General features: G+C 50.2%; 2 protein-coding genes across 7 annotated transcripts; one reads left to right on the top strand and one right to left on the bottom strand.

Moving 5' to 3' along the window:
- The first annotated feature begins 30 nt into the window (after window positions 1-30).
- On the top strand, window positions 31-3,421 carry HTRA2 (HtrA serine peptidase 2). 2 transcript variants are annotated; one of them, XM_047851329.1, is made up of 8 exons: window positions 31-727; window positions 828-1,032; window positions 1,122-1,316; window positions 1,557-1,589; window positions 1,824-1,929; window positions 2,109-2,178; window positions 2,860-2,955; window positions 3,063-3,421. In XM_047851329.1, the coding sequence occupies exons 1-8, from the start codon at window positions 222-224 to the stop codon at window positions 3,226-3,228; spliced, it is 1,377 nt and encodes a 458-aa protein (XP_047707285.1). In that variant the 5' UTR covers window positions 31-221; the 3' UTR covers window positions 3,229-3,421. The 2 variants fall into 2 exon arrangements, with proteins under 2 accessions (XP_047707285.1, XP_047707286.1); XM_047851330.1 differs by lacking the exon at window positions 1,824-1,929 and having other exon boundaries at window positions 1,557-1,629.
- Window positions 3,397-22,128, bottom strand: LOXL3 (lysyl oxidase like 3). 5 transcript variants are annotated; one of them, XM_047851310.1, is made up of 16 exons: window positions 22,016-22,128; window positions 20,300-20,624; window positions 18,344-18,507; window positions 17,458-17,672; window positions 9,716-9,772; window positions 9,015-9,074; window positions 6,627-6,846; window positions 6,204-6,384; window positions 5,905-6,059; window positions 5,496-5,663; window positions 5,196-5,358; window positions 4,747-4,990; window positions 4,539-4,654; window positions 4,323-4,459; window positions 4,115-4,226; window positions 3,397-3,930 (listed from the first exon to the last, which is right to left on the bottom strand). In XM_047851310.1, exons 2-16 carry the CDS (start codon window positions 20,610-20,612, stop codon window positions 3,857-3,859), a joined length of 2,379 nt encoding a protein of 792 aa, XP_047707266.1. In that variant the 5' UTR covers window positions 20,613-20,624; window positions 22,016-22,128; the 3' UTR covers window positions 3,397-3,856. The 5 variants fall into 5 exon arrangements, with proteins under 5 accessions (XP_047707266.1, XP_047707264.1, XP_047707265.1 ...); XM_047851308.1 differs by having other exon boundaries at window positions 20,300-22,119; XM_047851309.1 differs by lacking the exons at window positions 9,015-9,074; window positions 9,716-9,772 and having other exon boundaries at window positions 20,300-22,118.
- Window positions 22,129-22,352: the final 224 nt, after the last annotated feature.

Here is a 22,352-nt window from a genome sequence, read left to right on the forward strand (position 1 = left end):
CGCGGGCCCTTGGGCCACCTCAGGACTCGCGTCCCGCGGGGACCACAATTCCCAGCATTCACGGGGCGGAGGCGGAGTCGGCCTCCCGGAATCCTGGGTCCCGGCGTGCACTTCTGAAGGACTTCAGGTACCGGCGTGCTCCGCGTCCCGCTGTCCGCCAGCTCGCGTCCAGGGCACCGCCTCTGTGTAGGGCGGGCGAAGAGGCAGCCGAGGCGGAGCTGATGGCTGCACTGAGGGCGGGGCGGGGTGCAGGCTGGAACCTCTGGGGATGGCGGGCTTTGGGGGGGGTTCCCTGGGGGAAGGGGCCCCTGTTGACCCCTGACCTCCGGGCCTTGCTGACGTCAGGAACTCCTGACCCTCGGGCCCGAGTGACTTATGGGACCCCCAGTCTCTGGGCCCGGTTGTCTGGGGGGGTCCCTGAACCACGGACGTGTCTGACGTCGGGGACTTCGGATTCCCGAGCACGGCTGACTGCAGGGCCCCCGGATCTCAAGACCCGGGAGGTCTCAGAGACTCCTGGAACCCGTCCGCGCATATGGCTGGCGGTAGCGCTGGGCGCTGGGGGGGCAGTGCTGTTGTTATTGTGGGGCGGGGGTCGGGGTCCTCCAGCGGTCCTCGCTTCGGTCCTTGGCTCACCGCCCACCTCTCCCCGGAGCCAGTACAACTTCATCGCAGACGTGGTGGAGAAGACAGCACCTGCCGTGGTTTATATCGAGATCTTGGGCCGGTAACGGTGGGGAAGGGCAGGAGGCACCCAGCCGCGGGCTAAGGGGCGGGCGAGCTAGGTGTCTGAGTCTCCTCACATCCTTGCTTTACCCCCATCCTAGGCACCCTTTCTCCGGCCGCGAAGTCCCTATCTCGAATGGCTCAGGATTCGTGGTGGCTGCCGACGGGCTCATCGTAACGAACGCTCATGTGGTGGCTGATCGGCGCCGAGTCCGTGTGAGGCTGCTTAGCGGCGACACGTATGAGGCCATGGTCACAGCTGTGGATCCTGTGGCAGACATTGCCACGCTGAGGATTCAGACTAAGGTGGGGGTCTAGGCAGGCCGGGTCTGGTTGGGACTGTGAATTTGCTCACATATCTAGACGACAGGTCTCTTATTCCCATTCTCTCTTAGGAACCTCTCCCCACCCTACCCCTGGGACGCTCAGCCGATGTCCGGCAAGGAGAGTTTGTTGTTGCCATGGGAAGTCCCTTTGCACTGCAGAACACGATCACTTCTGGCATTGTCAGCTCTGCTCAGCGTCCAGCCAGAGACCTGGGCCTCCCCCAAACCAATGTGGAATACATCCAGACTGATGCAGCTATTGATGTGCGTCCTGATATGAGAAAAATGGCAAACTAGGTTGGGGGTTGGGGGAAAGGCTGTGTGGGGCAGGCACCAACTGTGATAGCTGGTGGACGAGTTTATATACAGAGGTTGGGCTGCACATATGTGGCCACTGTGGCTGGGCTGGGAAAAGAGAGAATTTGGAGAAAGTGCCTACATCCTGGTTATGCCCCCAGGCATAGAGTCCCTGGATCTCTTCCATATTTTGTCCTTGTCCTGCAGTTTGGAAACTCTGGAGGTCCTCTGGTTAACCTGGTGAGTGGGACATCCTTCTTTCCAAGAATCCCTGCTCCAGGTCAGTGTGAGAAGGGGTGTGTGTTCCCTAATTCAACGATGTTTGGTCAAGTTTCTGAGCAGTCTCCTGTTGGTTATCTCCCAAAATCCAACCAGATCTCCCCAACTCCCCAATACTTCCTGCTACTCTTGTTCAGGTATCTCCATCTCCTACTATTTATTTGGGCTAGGGAATAGTGGGCTCTATCCCTGCAGGATGGGGAGGTGATCGGAGTGAATACCATGAAGGTCACAGCTGGAATCTCCTTTGCTATCCCTTCTGATCGCCTTCGAGAGTTTCTGCATCGTGGGGAAAAGAAGAGTGAGCCTGGCTTAGGGGGAAAGGGATTCCTTTAAGTGGTGGGAAGGGCATTCACTGGGCCTTGCTGGAGAAGGGGGAGGGGTGAAGTGTGGGGAGGGGGATGGTGGGGGTCTGTTGGGAGGAAAGGGAGGGGAGGGAAGGATGTAGCCGAATGAGGCTCATTTGTCCCTCCATCACAGATTCCTGGTTTGGAATCAGTGGGTCCCAGCGCCGCTACATTGGGGTGATGATGCTGACCCTGACTCCCAGGTATGAACTTTAAAAGTAGTGACCTGTAGGACTACCAGTGTACTCAATGGTGGGCAACTAGCATCCCCGTTGAACTTTGTTACCAATTTTATCTTTATCTAAGATGAGTTGCCTCATGCGTGGGGCTATCAGAAGAGCTGTCCTCTCTCATCATATTGACTTTCTCACTCCAATCCATTTTGCACACCTGCTACCAGATTGATTTCATCCTGCTGCTGCTTTAAAAACTTCAGTCCATTAACCTGGTGTTCAGGGGCCATTTTCCATTTGTCTCCAGTTCGGCCTTCCAGACCTGGCTTCTTCCATGAATATACTCTGTTTCAGCCAACCTGATTTCCTACTCTCATGTTTTTATTTATGTTATTCTTGCTTTATATGGTTAAATACCAGAACCATGCTTCTACACCCAAGTTAAGTTCTACTCTCTCCTTAAAGCTTCCCTTAGAATTCTAGAATGACATTAGTGTTATTTAGTAGTGTGTGTCATTTGGAATTAGTTACTTTTTACATACATGTCCTACTTCCTAACTTCGAGAAGGCAGAAAGTGAATTGCCTTTGTATCTGGAGTATCTAGTGCATGCCCTTGTCTATACGATTGTCAGTGTGTTGATGAGAGATTTGAGGTGAACCCAAGGGAGAGTGCCTTGGTGTGGTTAACAGGGTGATCTATGTCCTTTCAGCATCCTTGCTGAACTACAGCTTCGAGAACCAAGCTTCCCTGATGTTCAGCATGGTGTGCTCATCCATAAAGTCATCCTGGACTCCCCTGCCCACCGGTGAGGGAGAGACTGCATTGTGAGGTGGGGATGGGTGAAGTGTGCATGTGCCCTTGAACTGGGCTGTCTAGTCCCTCCTTTCTCTCTCTGTCCATCTTTCACCATAGGGCTGGTCTACGGCCAGGTGATGTGATCTTGGCCATTGGGGAGCAGCTGGTACAAAATGCTGAAGATATTTATGAAGCTGTTCGAACCCAATCCCAGCTGGCAGTGCGCATCCGGCGGGGACCAGAAACATTGACCTTATATGTGACCCCTGAAGTCACAGAATGAGTGGGTCAGCAGGACTCTGAGGTTCCTGCTCTGATTTCCACCTGGCTTTCCTGGCCTAGGCTCTGAGGGTACCTGGACAGAGGATTAAATGAACCAGTGGGGGGCAGGTCCCTCCAACCACCAGCACCAATCCCTGGGCTCTGAGGAATCACACAAATGCTTTTTATATAAAATAAAATTATACCTAGCATCATGTTATAGTCAAAAATAAGGGCGGGGCGGGGGGTACTGATCTTTTTCCCCATGAAGAGGCTAGAGGTAAAGCTGTATTCCCCCTGAACGGAGGGGAGATACTGGAGCTGACCATTCTGACCTCCCTATTTGAGAAAATGAGCTCCTGCTGTCTGTTGTTCTGGGCAGTCAATCAGGTGCTGCTCTTTGTAGTGTGCTTCACTCAGTGCTGGGCCTGGGAGCAAAAATTCCCCATGCTTGGCCACAGATCCGGCAGCTGGCGTAGGAAGGAGGGCAATAACTTCGTTTTGATGTTTCCACATCCATAGCACACACTGGATGAGCATGGCTGGCCTGCTGACATCAGGGGTTCCTTGGTAAGCTCCTGAGGTAATGGCAGCCTCAGACCCCTGCCATTAGGGGCCAGTGGTGGTTTTCAGAGGAGGGTGGCAGCACCTTAGATGACCTGGTTGCTGGTCTGGCCAGGGTAGCGCTCAAACTTCCTGTTGGCCTCTTCACTGAAGGCATCACCTGCAAGGTGAATGGGCAGTTTAGGCAGGGAAACGGACCCATTGTGGGGAAGGGTGAGTAGAAGTGGAGAGGCTGGGAGATCCAGAGGAGGGTGGGAAGATATAGAACCGACTTTGGGAGAAGAGAATGAAGGCCTTTCCTTCCCATCCCCCAGTCTCTTTGGGCTGCTCTTCCCATCAAATACCAATGTGGCAGTTGTGCACCCAGATGCGATGTCCATCATATTTGCAGTTACACTTCATTGCGTTGTTGGTGAAGTCACTTTCTGCTACTTCAAAATTGGGGTTGATGACCACCTGTGAGTGGGAGAAAGTCAATTTGACCAGTTGCAGTCTTCAAATCTTTAACAAACACTCCTCCCACTTGCCAGCTGGATCTCAGGCCCCAGGCACCTGCAGAATGTAGTTTCCTGGCTTCACATCTGTGATGTCAATCCACTGGCAGTCGATGTCATGCCGGTAAAGATCCCAGCAACCCACGGTAATGCCCTGCTCTCCAAAGTTAGCACACTCATACCTCTTGGAGACATCTGAGAGGGATTGGCATATGTCAGTGTGAGGCAAGGCTGTGGGATGGAGATACCGGAGTCTGGTCTAGGCCCAACTCACCCTCCTGACATTCGGTGTCTTCTAGACAGAAACTAGCTTTGTGGCCCTCAGCCACCTTGGTGCCATTGGGGGTCAGGATATCATAGTGAGTGAAGATGTCCATACTGTGGTAATGCCTGTGGGGACAAGGGAACCCCTGTTTTCGTCCCTGCCCCCGGCAGGCTTGCCCCATCTCCAGTGACCTTGCCCTTCTACTTGACCCTCTCACCCATGACACTCGTGCCACACCCAGGAGTGGCGCCCGGCCTTGGGCCTGAAGTCAGCTCGTCCCAGGTTGTGGATCTGGGAGGAGAATCGGAGCAGACGCCTGTGGCCATAAGGCCAGTTGGCTGAGCGGGCTGAGCGGGCCAGGCAGTTCTCTTCTGCAGCACAGTACAGCATGTGTAGGGGCCGGTCCTCGATGTAGGCGGTCTCCTGCACCAGTGCTGAGTGCAGCAGCAGGTCTGATGCAGCTGCACATGGAAGGGAGCAGAGTGTTGGAAGTCACTGCTGAGGGGTGGAGACAGATGGGGGTGCTTCTGCTCCCCCTGTAGAGTGTGAGAGGCTGCTTCTTCATAGGGAAGGAGCACCCCTCCAGATTATGGCTCTCTTTTTCCCTCAAAGGGGGTGGCCCAGAGCTTCCCTTCCCTGGCTTGCATCACCTTATCCTTCACTCACTCTCGGAACAGATGACTCCAGCAGTGAAGCGGGTTCCTGTTCTCTTGCAGGCAATGTGGGTGCCATGATGAGCACACTGGTCCAGGGACAGCTCAGACCCTGTGCAGCGCACTCCACTCATCACCACCTCTGTTATATTCCCTGAGTCCCAGTACCAGGTCTCCTGGGGACATATGTTGGTGTTTCTGTGAGACCCCCACCATCCAGCCTCTTGGTCCACGGGACTCATTTCCATAGTCCTCTGCCCCAAACACAGGCTTCGGAGGCAATCGTGTTGGTTTCCCTTTCCTTCCCACTCACCTGCAGGCCATGGTTGGCATAGCCCAGTCCAAGTTGCCTACAGGCCACCATGGCCTCCAGTGTCCCCCAGTCATCCCCACAGATGAGCCCCCAGCGAAGGGACCCAGGTCCCCCTATTTGCACCTCCACTCGCCCCTCGTGTTGGCTGCGGCCCCCACTGAGTCGGATCTGTAGTGACACAATGGAAGTTCCGGGTAAGCTTTTGGGGAGGGGTAGTGGGAGCCTATAACAGGTATGTGGCTGAAGGGTGATTCAGAGGCACATAAAGGCTAGCAAGTGGGGGCATCAGGTGGGAGTTGTAGGATGGCAGGGGCCTGGGACAGTGGGCTGGGAAGCTGTCAGGCTGCAGATCATGACCAGGACTGGATAGGATGCGAGATTTCTGGACTAAATCGGGAAGATAACTGACCTTGGTCTCTACCCCAGTGTAGGGCAGGTTGCATCGGACTCCAGCATCTTGGCTATGGGAACAGTCTTCGGCTGTGATGTTCTTGTGGGGGCACCTCCAGAGGGAGGGTTCCTGTCCAGAGCATCGAACCTCACTTAAGTGGATGGCACCCATGCCTAGGGTCAGAGGTCAAAGATCAGGAGGTTATAACTGGACCTTCATTGTCTGCCCAGGGGTCTCCTTCCCAAGGACCATACACCACCCCCCGGGAGAGTGTGTACCTCCTCCTTCCCTCTTCCTCCCATTTTCATCCCCCTCACCCTGCCCCATGCGGGCACCACTCAGAGCCTCTCGAGCACTCCCGAAGCCCAGCTCCCGACACACCACGCTGGCTGCCTGCAGGTCCCACTTGCGGTCACAGATTGTGCCCCATGTGCTGGCCTTCAGGACTTCTACCCGGCCCTCTCCAGGGTGGGCCCCACCCTTTAGACGCACTCGGGTCTATAGAGGAGAGAGATGTGCCCAAAGCAGTGAATGGAAACATCAGCACAGAGAGGGCTAAGTAGACCTGGGTGATAAAGGAGATTCTGGTGGGAGGGAGGGGGTGGTCTCAGGTCTGTGGCCCACCCCCTGAGAGGTTCCTCTCTGTCCTCAAAGGTCAGGGCTGTGCTAAGTCAGGGGCTGGCTAGGCTAAGGGGTTCTCCACCTGGGGTGGGGAAGGTTATAGTCACTGTCTCACACACCTCCCCCTGAGGCTTCGACTGTTGTTGCTTCCTCTGGCCACTGGATGCTGCGTAGAGAGGGCCTGGCACACAGCTCACCACCGCAGGGGCCCCCCCAGGGCACCTGGTGGTGTCATTGGCACGATAGAACTCCAAGGAGCAGAGGGAGAGGTGGGCCTCCGTGCCCACGCACGCCACCCCATGCAGACCAAAGGAGTGTTGCTGCCGCTGGGCCAGCAGCCTGGGGGGACAGGAGTGGGGTGCAGTAGGGTAAAACAATGCTCCTGCCTCTTTGCCGACAACCCTCCTCCCCTCCATGCCTCCACCATCCCCCAACCTTTCATGACCATTTTATCCCTTCTTCTTCCCTTCTTTTCTGCTGTTTCCCTCCTTAGAGACAAAGGGAATGGCAAGTTTCCAGGCTGAAAGAGCCCAGATTACCCAGATAGGAGGGTCCTTGGGGACCTGCAGCCAAAGACCACTATGAGTAGACAGCTAGTCTTGACTTGCCTGACAGAAACCTTGCTCCAAATGGCTTCAGGCTGCTGGCCCTAACGAAGGCTGAGGCTGAGGCTGCTGTGCAAAGAGAGTGAGAAGCCAGGACTGCCCAGCTAGAAGAGATGGGCAGGAGGGAGTAGCTGACACAAACAGGAAGCCTGAAGAACCAGCGTGAGCACATCCTTCTGTTATGCTGAGGCTGAAATAACTGAATGAGTCAGGATGCAAAGCACTGAGTAAGTCTTGGGTCTAAATGGCTTCTCAGAGGCTAGAGGGTCTTCCAGGCCAGAATATGATGGGTAGTTATGAGAAGATTATACCAGAAGGTGGACATAGGGAAGGACTGGGGCTGGCACATGTGGGAATGAAGATGTACAAATGCAAGACAGACAAAAGTTAGTCCACGTGACCAGAGAAGGAGAGAATATGCACAACAGAATGGTAGCGGTCTCTCCAGACCTGAGCTGGACTTTAATGAGGTAGTCCATGCTTCTGCAATTTAAACATAACAGAAAGAATGTTCTGTAGCCATCCAAGCATGGAAATGGGACTAAACTAGAGATGTTAAACCTTGGAAACCCTTCAGAGAGATGCCTTGAGAGAAGGAGGGGCCTGGTGTATTGACACCAACGGAGTAAGAGATGGCAGTGAGGCGCGTGGTGAGAGCAGTGCCCAGAGAGGAGGGTTGCTATTGGTGGTATGGGCCTGTGAGGCTGGCCTGGCAATGAACTATTTCAGTAATGTGACCATCACTTGATGTCAGAGGAAGGAAGGTTATGACAACTCAAAGTCATTGCCTAGGAAGATGCAGAGAGGAGGAAACATAAGCACAACAGACAAGCCTGGAGACTTTACAGAATACCTTTGGAAGCTCAGGATCAGTGGATTCTGAAGCTCAAACAGATCAGGTACTCTCCCAAAGTCCTGTTTTGCTGAAAATAAAAGTCAAAGAGGCCACCACAGGAAAAAGATCTTGCTCTTCTAAACTCCCTCCTCCCATTTCCCCACAAGGAACACAGTAAAAACAGCAGTGTGCCCTTGAATTTGGCGTCCAGGGAAGGCCAGAGCATGGCTATATTGGGCACAGATGACCCTTAGCTAGAAGGTACTACAAGAGTACTCTCAAATTCCAAGCTCCTCCGAAGCCACCACAAGGAGGAGCTGGAGAAGGAGGGCCACCAGGGAACCACTGGGTGATCCCAGAATGTGCAGAAGAGAGGAGGGGACAGAAGAAAGGGATGAATTCTCTGTGTCTCAGCCACTGCTGAAGAAGTTATCAGGGAGACTTCTCATGTGCAAATGGCCTTTGGAAGCCTAGTGAGAGGTAATCAGTGGCGTTGGAAGCTTTCCACTCCCTTCGGTTCTGAAGGACCCCACAAGGAAAATTATGGAACTGGGAGCCTAATTGTGTCAACTGGGCCAGAGACACAGGGGTTATAATCTGAACCCATCCCTGGCAAAGTTTCCAGAGGGAATCCTGAGTCTTACCTCCAAGCTGGTAGCACCTATTTTTAAAAAATAAAGTTAAGATGGGAACATTGATCCCTTAGGCAAACTTAACTTCTTGGGGGAGAGGCAAGGATGGCATCTGAAGGAGAAAGTGCTAGAGTGTCTGCTAGAATTCACTGGGAGAAGATAAACAAGCCTGTGGAACAGGAGTTCAGTGGATGAACTTCTATCAAGACTTTCAAAAATCCTGTGATAAGCATAATTCCCCAGAAACAAGGATAAGGCCCAGCATCACTTTATGTTTCAGTGACTCATCTGGAAGGTGGTTTCTAATAGCTACTGCCACCCCTCCACCTCTAGGTGGGGGCCTCTTAGACCCCTTCCTGACCACAGCTCAATTGCCCTGACTCATCATCACTCTGCACTCTCCCTCTCCTCACACCCAGCCTGAACTTCATTTACCTCTTGATTGATCCCCTGCCCACTCGGGGTTTGGGTTTGACTTTAAGCTTGGTGATTGGTCTGAAAAAAGGAGAAAGAAGTTAGTGGAGGTAGTGGTTAGGTACGTGGCCCAGGAAAGGTAGAGCGTTTTGTTTTCTGTTTTTTTTTTTTTTTTTTTTTCCTGTTTCCGGGAAGGACACTTTATGCAGAGTGTGGGAAGGAGTAAAGTGAAGGGGGCCAGGTATTCCACACACTGACGGCTGCACACCACTGAACTCTACTTTAGGAACTCCTGTTGCACTCTGAATTCAACCACAGTGATGAAAAATCTAGTCAGTCCAGGGGCTGACGGGAGAAGGGGATACAAGGTAAAAGGAGGAGAGAGAATGGGAATGTGGGTGAACTGAATTAAGGGGGGTAGGAAGCATGCAGGTGGTTGAGGCTGGAGTCCAAGCTATTTGGGGGAAGCATAAAGATGAGAAGGCTTCTCCTCAGCCATTCCTACATTATTTCCTCTTTGTACACCCTAAGGTCAAAGCTTGCCCATCCCCATGCCTGCCTCCCCTTCCCTTCCCTACCTCCCCTGGAATGGCCATTGTGCAGTTACATCCCTAATTCATCAGCTTGGGTTCCGGGATGGACATGGATAGGCTGCCTTCCATCCATCCACCTCCTGGGGCCTCAGGGGCGAGCAGGAGGTCCCGGGGCTCTTGCCCCATTACCTTCCAAGGGGCTTGGGGCGTCGGGCCGAGGCTTTGGCCGCTCGCTTCCTCAACTTTCTGTGAGGATAAGACAATAGCAGAGTCAAAATCAGTCTAGAACCAAGTGGGAAAGGCTGGTGCAGCCAGGGGCAAACTTCTTTTCCAACAGGAAAATTGGAAAGTCAACAAGATGTTATAACATCAGATACTCCCGAGGCTTTACCCTTCACAGCTGTCTGGCCTCACGCGCACATAACCACACTGATGAACGGTAGTGAAATTCATGGACTCAGGCTGATAGAGCCCCTGTACTAGCACGCACAGAAATTACACTAGGGTAGTGAGTGATGGGGACTAGGGGCAATATCAGGGTTGATCTAAACCTCCGGGGAGGTCTATGGGGAAGTGTGTAAGTAGAAGGATGTTAGGATTGTTAAGATCGCCAGACTGACCCGGCAAGGAGAGAGAACTGGTCTGGTCATAGGGAGGCTGACTGTCTTTTATTCTTGGATGCTCTTTGACTTCTGGAATTTCCATGTCTGAGGCCAGTGAATTAGGACCAAGCACCAAGGCTGGATGTCCAAGGACAGTAACTTGATTTGACTGGGGAGCATGAAGCCAGGTGGTTTAGGATGACAGCATCCTTCCTGCCCAAATTAAATCCCATATGCTTTAGTCATTTACAAACCAAGCTCAGCTCCCAAACTTACGTCCAGAGAAATAAGTTCTAAAACTTTATTTCTTTTTAATTGGCCTAAATATTTGACCTATTTTATTTTTCAAGAGGTTGGCTTAAGTCTAAGGTCTGGAAACTAGGTCTGTTTCTCCTCTCATTCTCCTTTTGATTTCAAAGACTTTTCTTGCCCCCTCTTCGTTCTGTCCAACTATGTATAGATGAATGCAGGTTTTGTCTGTCTGTTCTTCTAAGTTTATGAGACTCCCTGTTATCATCTTAGTTATTCTTTCTTTAAACACGTTCCTACTCTTGTTTCTCCTGAGGAGTCATATCTGGACATAGTATACTGTGTGCAGATGCACTGGATGTTCATAAACAGATTTGAAACAGCTCTGAAGTTGCTTGGTATTTCCTGCCCTGGCTTCTTCCTGAGGATGGATTTAGTTGGTCTTTTTGCCAAAATATCCACTGTGTCCAACATTCCTTGGAAAGAGTGCACAATAAGTTTCAGGTCCCTTTCCTGAGACATTACTAAGAGTTTAGAACCTTTCATCATATAAGTATAGGGTGAAACTTTTTCTCCAAATGTCTTTTTCTCAGATATGTCTAAAATGAAATGTATTTTATGTTTTCTTTCAAGATTACCTTGATCCTCCAACTAGTACTCAGAAAAATGTAGTATTATCTAGGGATGCCTGGGTGGCTCAGTTAAGTGTCAAACTCCTGATTTTGGCTTAGGTTATGATCCCATGGTTCGTGGGATCAAGTCCCATGCTGTCAGCATGGAGTCTCCTTGAGATTTTCTCTCTCCCTCTCTCTCTCTCTCTGCCCCTCCTCCCCTTGCATACATGCTTTCATGCTCTCCCTCTCTCTCTCTCTTAAAATACATAAGCATAAAAAATGTAGTATTATCTAGATCTTGGAAGTACCTCTTCTCTATTTATAAGGTTTTATATTATACATCATATGGTACATATGATTTTACATATATATATATATATATATATAATAAAGTACAATATAGATTATATTAAGGATCTGGTACTTATTTAATACTAGTATTGATACTTGTTTTGATTTACACTTGCACATTCACAAATGTGCTTGTTTCCCCTTACAATTTGTTCCTTCAGCCATCAAACATAAAAACCTACCCGCGTCAGCATCACCTTTTCTTATCCACCCATCTCTCTCCTCCAAGACCACTCCCCCAAAAGGTTTCTGAATTCCATCCTTTAGGATCTTTTTTCTCCTAAATTGGGAGGTCGAATACAATCTCTCCTCAACTGAGTCATTTTAAACCTGTTCCGATCTCTCCGACACACACGCCCATATACACACCCTCCACCCCATATCTCCCTTCCTCTTCATAGAAAAAATTGTCAAGAGTTGTCAGTGCTCCACTTCTATATCTTATCTCTTACCACTCATTCCTTAACCCACTCCTTTCTGGTTTTCCCCATCACTCTGCGAGAATAGATCCAGTAGACAGCTTCAGTTTTCATCATGTTCCCCTTTTGGTAGCATCTCACACTGCTGTTCTGTCCTTCTCTTCCTCCTTGGCTGTCCTAACACTATGAGTCTGGTTTGATTCCTCATTCCAGTTGCTCTCTCTTGGTCTTCTTTGCATGTTCCTCCTCTAGCTAGTCACTTACATTTTTGGAGCCCTAAGGCATTCTTCTCACTCCACATCCTCTCTTTATATGTTCCCATTTACACCTAACCTGGTATAGTCCATTGCCTTTTTTTTTTTTTTAATTTTAAAGTTTATTTTGAGAGAAAGAGAGAGTGTCAGCAGGGTAGGGGCAGAGAGAGAGGGGAGAGAGTATCCCAAGCAGGCTCCATGCTGTCAGCACAGAGCCCAGTGGGTGGCGGCTCCAACTCACAAACCACAAGATCATGACCTGAGCTGAAACCAAGAGTCAGATGCTCAACCAACTGAGCCTCCCGGGCGCCCCTGCCTTCCTAATGTTTCTAAAATGTAATATAGGTGCAAAAAATAAACCTGTAATTCTTTCAGCAAAATCCACCCTAGAAACCTAGGAGTCAACTTGATACTTCTCGTCTTTGGTTCCCAAAGTCAGTCCAGAACCAAGTCATGTCAGTATTACTTCCTAAACATCTCTTCAATCCACTCACTCTTGTTCTTCTCCACACCATTCTCAGAAATGCAGAGTGGTTTTTTGGGGCCACAAACCTGATCATGTCCTCTTACAGCCCTGCTCATGAAAACACTTCAGTCGCTTCCCATTGCTTTTAGCATAAAGACCCAAATCCTTAGTGTAGTCTGTGAGGTCTTCCATGATCTCTCAGCACCTCTGTGTTCTCAGCACCTTGCACAGTGCTTTGCAAATAGCAGGAGTTCAGTAAATAGCTTTCAGCACTTAAGCTCTTAGAACCTCAATTTCTTTGCCTGCAAAAGGGCAGTAAATGGTTCAATTATCTCTACATTCTTTTCCTCTTCTAAAATTCTACAGCTTTCACGTGTTGTAGGGAAGAACTATAAAACCAAATTGAAAAATGATAAACGCACCTCATTCTGATTTTCTCATTCCTTAAATCTTACTGGCTTCCTCTAAAAGCCAGCAGATGTATCTTCTTTCTCTATGGAAGGTGGAGTTCTTTATAAATGATCTTATCTATCCTTTATGATTGTACCACCCATGAGAATGCTCCCTCTGTGTGAATTGGCCGTGAAAGGAAGCCTATCTCATATCTCCATCACAGAACTCTCAGGACTCTTGCAACCTCTCTCCTCACTAAGAATGGTCTCTGTTCTTAGTATGTGTCCTTCTCCAGCCTTCATATCCTAGACTCAGTAGCAGATTCCAAGATGTACACAAATATTCCTGATCTCTGAAAATTACTTCAGGCCATGCATACCTATAGGTAATTCCTGGGTCTCAAACATCCCAAGGATGGCTCACTTCTAAAGCTAGTTCATATTAACTTGAAGCCCAGAGATGCCTGTTGGCTTGCACCATCCTTCTCTCAAGCAGCTTCAGGATCATTTCAGGTGTCTCTCCCTTCTTTTCTATTATCAGTCATCCTTCAGCTATTCATCCTCTCTCTCTTTGTTGTCACCCTCCTAATCAGCTTCGTTTTTATAACAAGCTTCTAACTGGCCTTATGGCATCTAGAACCTCCTCCTCCAATTCACTACTATCAGGTAAACTTTAAAAACACTGGTCTTATTTTATCATTGTCCCATACAAATACTTTTATTTTTAATTTTTCCATAAGATAAAGATCAAACTCTCCAATCTGGCATCAAAAAGTTCCATTTTCTGGCTTTTATGCATTCAGATCTTCCTTCCATTATTTCTCAGCACAATTTTCTACTCTAGTCAACTGTCTTTTTTTTTTTTTTTTCAACGTTTATTTATTTTTGGGACAGAGAGAGACAGAGCATGAACGGGGGAGGGGCAGAGAGAGAGGGAGACACAGAATCAGAAAGAGGCTCCGAGCCATCAGCCCAGAGCCTGACGCGGGGCTCGAACTCGCAGACCGCGAGATCGTGACCCGGCTGAAGTCGGACGCTTAACCGACTGCGCCACCCCGGCGCCCCTGTCTTTTGAAAAATATCCTAGTAACTGTCAAATTTGTCAGGGTCAGCAATAACTCTGTTTTGCTAAATCCAGCATTTGTGTCTCAGTCCTTGTGCTTTTAGACCCACCAGCAGTACCAACTCAGGTGATGGCGCTCTTTGTCTCCTCCTTGAAGCGCTTTATTTGGCTTATAGGCTGCCTTGCTCACCTGGTCTTCTTTCTACCTCACCTTGCTGTTTGCATTTCACTTTACCTTCCTGACATAACATTTAAGCTCTCTGTTCAGTCCTTGGATCTCTTTTTTCCTGTTTACACTCACTCCCTTGGTGATGTCCAGTTTTAGGACTTAAAATATGTTTATTCAGCAACTCTAGAGTCATATATCCAAAAATTAAACAGGTCCAAAACCAAGTTCTTGGTATACAATACCCCTCCCCCCAATCCTCACACAACACATGCTCCACCCATTGTCTTCCTTATCAAGTAAGGCCATCTCCATACTTAGCTCAGGCTCAAAACCTTGGGGTGAACCTTAATCGCTCTCCTCTCCCACCACATTAAATCCATCAGCAAATCCTGTCGCCTCTACCTCAACCATACACAGAATTTTATAATTTTTCATCTCTATCACTGGTCACCATCACCCTCACTTTCTGTACTTGGCTTTCAGGAGACAATAACCTCCTAACTAATTTCTCTGCCTCCTTGATTCTACTGTATCCCTCACAGTCTATTATATATATATATATATATATATATATATATATATATATATATATATAATGTTAATGCTTATTATTTTTGAAAGAGAGAGAGAATGAACAGGGGAGGAGCAGAGAGATAGGGAGACAGAATCAGAAGCAGGCTCCAGGCTCTGAGCTGTCAGCACAGAGCCCAACACAGGGCTTGAACTCACAGACGGTGAGATCATGACCTGAGCTGAGGTCAGACGCTTAACCGACTGAGCCACCCAGGTGCCCTCCTCACAGTCTATTCTTAAAGCAGCCAAAATAATACTTTAAAAATGGAAGTCAGATGCCATGCCTCTGTTCAAAACTTCATCTCCCACAGAGTATACACCAGTCCTCCCAAATGGCCCTATGCAATCAGGCTTCCTATTCTTTCCCTATCCCCTCTTACATCACCTTTCCTATCATTTTCTCTCTTGTTCACTCAGCTGCAGCCCCAGTGGCCTCCAGGAGCATGACTCTTCTCCCCTCCCTCCCCCTGCCCCCTAGGATCTTTTCATTTATCATTCCTCTTCCTGTCAACACTTGTCTAGATTTCTACAGATTGTGCCCTCACCTCCCTTAAATCTTTTCCCAAATGATGCCTTTTCAAAGAGGCCTTCTCTGATGGCTCTTTTTAAAATTGCAATCTCACTTTTACTTCCTAACTCCTTCCCTGCTTTATTTTTATTCATTACACTCTTTGCCATCCTTGCATTTTAAAATTTTACTATTTTCTGATTCTTCCCTAGTCCATGAGATCAGGGATTTTTGTCTGTTTTGTTTACTGTTGAATCCCTAGTGCCTACAACAGTAGACAATATATAAATACTGACCAAATGAATCTCTTCACCTTTGTTCATGCTATCCTCTTCACTTGAAATCCCTGCTTTTTAAATTGTATAAATCTTTCAGAACCTGATGTTGGGGTCAGGCAAAGTAAAGAAAAAGCACAGAGAAAGAAGTATAGCTCCAAGACAGATAATAGCAAAGGAGCACAGCACACAGCTGTTTTAAAACAGTTTGAGTCTCCAGACCAGATAAAGTATATTCCTTGGGGCTGAAAGAACTTTCAGGTGTGTCTGAGAGCCAAGGCAACGAAAATCTGAGCAAGTATGGAAAAGACTAGATGTTGGACAATGTATTTACTTTCAAAAAGAAGAAAAAGGATTCCTTAATCTAAAGAATAATATTTTAAAATAAGTTATTAAATGGAAAGTTTGTGAACAGTGGGGAAAAAATATGGAGATGCTTAGAGACCCAGAAGGATTTCAGTAAAAGTTAGCTCAAACCGCCATGATTTCCTTTTTTGATAAGCTTTCTAAATTGGAAGGCTGGAAAATGGCCATGAACATAATATATCTAGATTTTAAGGAAGACTAACAAAATCTCCCACGATTTCATTATAGATAAAATGGTGAAATGCTGGCTACATCATTGTAGTGTTCAGTTTGTTCCCAATTAGTGGGAAAAAAACATTTCACAAGTAATGAGTAAAGACTTGATGAGTAAGGAAGGGTTAGACTTTGGTTTTGAACATTTCAATAATTTTAACAGTCACTCTGATGAAGCCAGAAGACCTAGCTATCCTGTGTATCTTCCAGAGGAGGCTGGGAGGGATGATAAATGGAAAATAATGTCAAGATTCAAGATAATCTCATGGGTTCACTGTGGCTTTTAAGTGGTTTTTAAATGATGTATCAAACTAACTTAATAGAATAAACTCAACATAGATTTAGGTTCAAATAGGCTTTTCTATTAGTATCAAGGATAAAGGAAGATCTGAATTGGTTTTAGATGATTACTAGTTCAATATGAACAGTGGGATGTTTCCTCAACAGAAAGGCATACAAAATCTGGGCATGCTCTACTCAAAGTTGAGCATTTCTACTGTACCCTGCTCTAATCAGACGATATCTGACGTTGTGTGCCCAGTGGAAGCTGACCTAGATGTCAAGAGGTCTTTCTGCAAAACTCAACTTAGGAAGAGCTGAGAGGAAAAAAAAAAGTATTTCAGCCTGCAAAATAGAGTGACTGTAAAGATTTCCAAATTCCTCTAAACGACCACATATGATGCTCCAGGGTTGCGAGGCACGGTAAGCACAGAGCAGTTTACCAGTGTGATTCGTTACCCTGGTAGCCAGTGCGTACCCCAGGGCTCCAGGGCAGTTGGAGAGGGTCGGGCGCCTCGGCCAAAGGATATTCTGGAAGACTTGCCTAGGAGTGCCAGGGGCTCCCGCGCTCACGGACGCGCCTCCAGGATGGCCGCGACCGAGGGGCAGGCCTCACCTCTCCAGGAGCCCTCCCCAACCCTCAAGGTTCGGCCCTCTGGCGGGGACTCCCGTGCCCAGCCCGGCGCTGGACACACCCAAGCGCCGCCTCTGCAGGGCGCGGCCGCGCGCTCCTTGAACTCGGACGTCGGGCCCCGGAGCCGCGCCCGCGCCGTAACCGTACCCGCCCGCGACACAGCCGGCCGCTGGGCGTGGCCTCGCCAGGCTCGGCGCGCGCCCCGGGGAGCCGGGAATCTGCCTGCCAACCGAGGGCGTCACGGGTGCGGACGCGCGACCGGCCGCCACTCGCCCCGCCCCGGTTGCGGACCTCAGAGAGCCGGAGCCTCGCTTGCCCCACTTCGGACCCGCCCTGAGGAGCCCTTCATAGTTCCACAAGGTTTCTCAACTCTCCAGTTTCGAAAGGGCCTCCATAGTTCCCCACTGTTCCTGAGCCCCGGACCCTCTCAGAGGTCAAGACACCGCTTCCTAGCGAGCACCCCTCCATCCCAGTCTGTTCCCCCCGGCGCCCACGCCCCTTCACCTGTAGAAGGCCGTGTTAACCCTCTTTTCGCTAGGGAAGCCCAGCATCCCGCAGACCACGTGGCTGTTATGGGCGCTCCAGCCTTTGTCACACACTTGCGACCAGCCGTCGGGAAGCCTGACTTCGACCAGTCCCTCGGTCACTGGCAGAGGCCGCCTGCCCCTCCCCACGGCGGGCCGAAGTCGCACTTCTTCCACTTGCAGGTGCTGTTCTACCTGGGGAGGGGACCACAGGCAGAGGACGGAGTCTCAGTAGCGACTTTTATTTGTCCTGCCACCCTTAAGGAACCCTGATCAGCGTGCTTGCCATGAAGACAGTGGCGAGCAGGGGCTGACACAGGGCTGAGAGGCACTCCTGCTCTCTGTGGGGAACTGACTTTCCTGCAACCACGGGAGTGGAAGGACATGTCCTGCTCTGAGAGGCGATTAAGGGTGCGGAGCAAACTGAGGAAGGAGCAGCCAAGGCGGCCCGGAGCACGAGGGAGAAGTTCACAGAGGAAGTGGCACTGAAGGAAGAAGTAGGAGAGAATAAGAAGGGAAATGTTCCAGGAGAGCAGGAACCTCTGAGGAGAGGGAGAGCAAGGGATGTCCTGGGGACCAGGGATGAAGTTGGAGAGGCGCCTGCCAGGTTTAGTGACTTGAATGCTAATGTGAAAACAACCCTGGGCTTTAATATGCCTAGGAGCATTATCATTTGTCCCCCACCCCTTCAGCCTCACACCGACCCAAATGATCCCATGGGGCATATAGGATCCCCTACCTTTTAGCATCCCCTCTAACCACATATAACCACCCCACAGCCCTCTCTGGCCATCCTGGTGTGTGTGTGTGTGTGTGTGTGTGTGTGTGTGTGTGTGTGTGTGTGTATGTGTGTACGAACTGCAGACCTCAATGACATTAGAATCCGAGAAGCCGGGGAGGCGCTGGTCCTTGCAGATGACTCCAGCATCCTCATCATGGGTACAGTCACTGTTCCCCCAGCCCCGGGAGGCACACTCGGTCACACTCTGCTCAGTCCCACTGCAGCTCAGGTTGTCCAGCCAGATGCGGCCTGTGGAGGGAGAGATGAGGGAATAGAGAGGCTTGTGGAGGCAGGATGGAGGAGAAGGGTAAGTAGTGAGGATTTGGGGGAGAGTGACCATGAAGGCCTCACACCTGGCCTGATGATCCCATTTTTCTGGTTAGATAATGGGATGTGAAAGAGGAGACCCTGGAAGGGAATAGGAAAGGGAGCACAGGACTGATGGAGGGTCAGTTGTGATCGGGGGGATACTCAAGAATTTGGTAGGGTGAATAAAAAACCAAGAGTCAACACTGAAATTCTGATCAGTCCTGACCTATTCAATGATAGCTACAATTAATCAAGTATGTGTTGTGTGTTAGGCACAGGATTATCCTTAGAACAGAGCTGCCAGAGGTGTTATCACCATTTTACATAAAGAAATTGGGGTGACCACACAGCCAATACATGGAGGCTTAAGGGTTTGAGCCATTTGTGAGACTTGGAAATCCAAGATCCTTTCTTCTCAGCTTCACTTTCTCCCATGCGTCTTCCCTGTCTGTGTTACTGCATTGCCCCCTTGTTTTCCTCTCTGCCTGGACCATCCTGAAATGAGTATTGCTGACTTCTCAGAGTTAGGATGGATTCAATTCCCCCCAGAGGCCATGGGATTCCACCCAATGTGACTGTCTGTCCCAACCAATGGCAGGGACCTATCATGCATACCCTGACAGGACTTTCCCAGTTTCTGCTGGGATACCTACTTCCTGCCCCACCAGGCCACTGAACCATTACAAAGTCCTTGTGACTCTCTATGACTATCCCCCAAGGTCTGATTCAGTCCTTCGATGCCATCCAGGCAGCTAAATGACTGTCAGCTAAATGACTGTCCTCATATTTGGAGACAACTTTCATGCAATTGCTACCCAAAGCTTTTAGTTTTCATACCAAACATCCCTGGTTTCTTCAGCTATTACCTCTTGAAACTTGGCTTCCAGTCTTTCACATCTGGGCAGCTCTCCTCTGAAAGTATATCCATTTTCTACTCTCTCTTTTTTTTAAAAGTAGGCTCCATGCCCAGCATGGAGCCCAACACAGGGCTTGAACTCATGACCCTGAGAGCAAGACCTGAGCTGAGATTAAGAGTTGGGCACTTGACCAACTGAGCCACCCAAGAGCCCCTCTACTGTCACTCTTTAAATGTGGCAACTACAAGTGACGCTTTATTCCAGAAGTGGTCCAGCCAGTAGGAAGTGGAGGATTAGCTGCAGACTGCACCAGCTTCTGTCCATCAGTCCCATTGCGGGCTCCTACAATGTAAGCATCCTCAGGTCTCAGAATTCCTCCTAAGCCCCTACTAGCCACACTCATTCTTGTCTTAGAGTTTATACTTGTTCTTAGTTCCAGCTTGTTGGTTTCAGCTCTTGCCTATAATCTGATTTGGTCAGCTGCAGTATCTGTGATCCTTTCTGGCTTTGGGATATCCAGACATCATTTATCTGTTCTCAGCTTTCCATCAAACCAACTGTACTTTAACTGTACAGGGCTCACCTGTATCAGGGCTGTCCTTGCATGTAGCAAGGCAGAATCATACTTCTGCAGAAAAAAGGAACTTAGAGATCATGTAGTCATTTTGCACCTAGGGCCTCTTAAGTTCAGAGAGGCACTGACCAGCTTAAGGTCACACAGTTCTGGGAAGCAACTGTGTTGATTGGTTTGTCAGCCATGGGTTTACTTGACACTGGCTGTTTTTGGTGTCCTGGGTCCCTGTGCCTGTGCCATCCTGGTGTTCCCTCTCCCTGCATTTAGACAATACCTAGGCCATGCATGGAGCATTGCTTACCTGTTCCAGGGCCATATTTGGCACTGTGGGTCCAGCCCGTGGCCTCTGTGAAGCCCAGCTCTCGGCAGAGAACGTGGGCAGCCTGAAGCGTGAAGTCGTCATCGCAGATGGTGCCCCACTCGCCAGCTCTCTGTATCTCCACTCGGCCCTCAAAGGGCTTCCTGGGGAAGCCGGCCAGCCGGAACCGCAGCCCCTGGCTCCCAGCCCTCTTCTCGGGGGCCGTGGATGGGGATGGAGATCCCAGGCATGAGCTGCACAGCAGACAGAGCAGCAGCCCCCATGGGCTCCGCTGCCAGATACTGACAGGTCGCATGGCAGGGAAGGCCTGGGTGCCCCAGAGAGAGAGTGTGTAAGAGAAATCACAGATGAAGTCAGGCCTGGGTTCCAGAGAGAGGTCGTGAGAGAAAGAGAGACACTGAATAAGGACAGAGACAGAGATGGTGGGAGAGAAAGACAGGGACCCATGGACTAAGTGAGAAAGAAACAAACTAAACAAGAGCAGAAACACAGTGAGAGAGGTGCAGACTAGGGAGGAAGGCGAGAGACAGAGACCCAGAGATAGGCTCTCCCTCCCTTTTGTAAAGAGTAAAACTGTCCCCATCAGTTGTTCTGTCTCACAACGTCCTTTCCTAGTTCTGTCATTGGCACCTCCATCACCCCCACCCATTGGTCTAAGAGACCCAGAGATCAAAAGATAGTGATTAGAGACCAAGGGCAGAGAATGGTCCAGAGAAAGAGATAAGACTGAGCAAGAGGGAGACCCAGACAGGATGTAAGAGGAAGGAAGCTGTGGGAACAAAGCAGGAGCAAACAGAAAGAGACAGCAGAGAGAGACAATGTGGAAGATGGATAGAAGGTGATTGTGAGAGAGCCAAGTCCACAGAGCAATGGAGAGACATGGGCAACAGGTGAGGAGAGGGACTGGCAGGAGCCAACGAGGGGCAAGGGGCGGCAGGAAGGACCCAGATGATTCCATTCAGCCATTCGGACAGAGGACAGACAGCTACTGATTGTGGAGAGAAGCAGGCAAGGGGGGTTAGGAGACCCTCAGATCTTAGTTAGGTTCCTGAATGGGAGCCAAGCCCAGAGTCCTGTCTGGGCAGATCCCAAGGCAGAGAGGGCAGAGACCAGAACACATGGAGAACCCCCTGCACACCCTACCCAGCACACAGGCTCTCACATGCCCTGCAGGTTCAAGGGGCCCAGGAGGGCCAGGCCTCAAGCTGGGAGGGGTGTGGGGTGGGGTTGTCCAGACCTCCTGCCAACACTGCCATGGCTGTCACTGGGCAACGGGAGCCCAGGGCGCCAATCGGCTCCTCAGCCAAGGCCTTTCCTCTGTCTGGGGCTGAGAACAGCCCCTCTCCAGCAAGAGGCCCCCCGAACATGCTTCCCCCCACTCAGACAAACAACACAACAGGAAAGCTTTGTTCTGGGGACATTCTGGCTTGGGGGCCCAGGGGTAGGGCCTCACAGAGGAGCCCCCAGCCTTAGGGCTCTCGCGGCTGCCCTATTTGGAACATCCTGCAGCCCCCCACCCGCCAAATATCTGCCTCCTCTCTCCACTCTCCTTGTGTCTCACTCTTCTTTAACAATGATAAAACCCTCAGTGGGTTGGGTTCCCCTCGACCCTAACCCGCATCACCCCTTTTCGTGGTCCCTCCACCATCCTCCCATCTGAAACGCTCCTTCCTCCCGCGGCGGCGTGACTCCCCCTACCTTGGCTGAGCGGGGACCTAGGGGCTGGGAGAAGAGTCCAGGTCCTGGAGATCAGTCCTAGGACTTCCCCAAAAAAGTGCTCGGCCAGGGGAGACTGGACCCCCCCCTCTTTCCCCCCTCTCCTTTCGTCCCTCCCAGGTCCCCTTGAGCCCTCCCACATTCCGCCCTCTCCCTCGATTCCTCCCAGGCCAGTTCCCTCCTCTTCTCCTTTTGGTCCTCCCCTCCCCCGTGGAGTTGGCCGCAGCCGCTCCACCTCCCTCCGCCCCCCACCGCCGACCCTCCCGGCCTGCTCAATGAAGCTTTCTTTTCCCGCGGGTTGGAGGCCGGGCAGCTGCGG

The sequence above is a fragment of the Prionailurus viverrinus genome, chromosome A3 (genome assembly GCF_022837055.1).
Source record: "Prionailurus viverrinus isolate Anna chromosome A3, UM_Priviv_1.0, whole genome shotgun sequence".
In the NCBI taxonomy this organism is placed as follows: domain Eukaryota; kingdom Metazoa; phylum Chordata; class Mammalia; order Carnivora; family Felidae; genus Prionailurus; species Prionailurus viverrinus.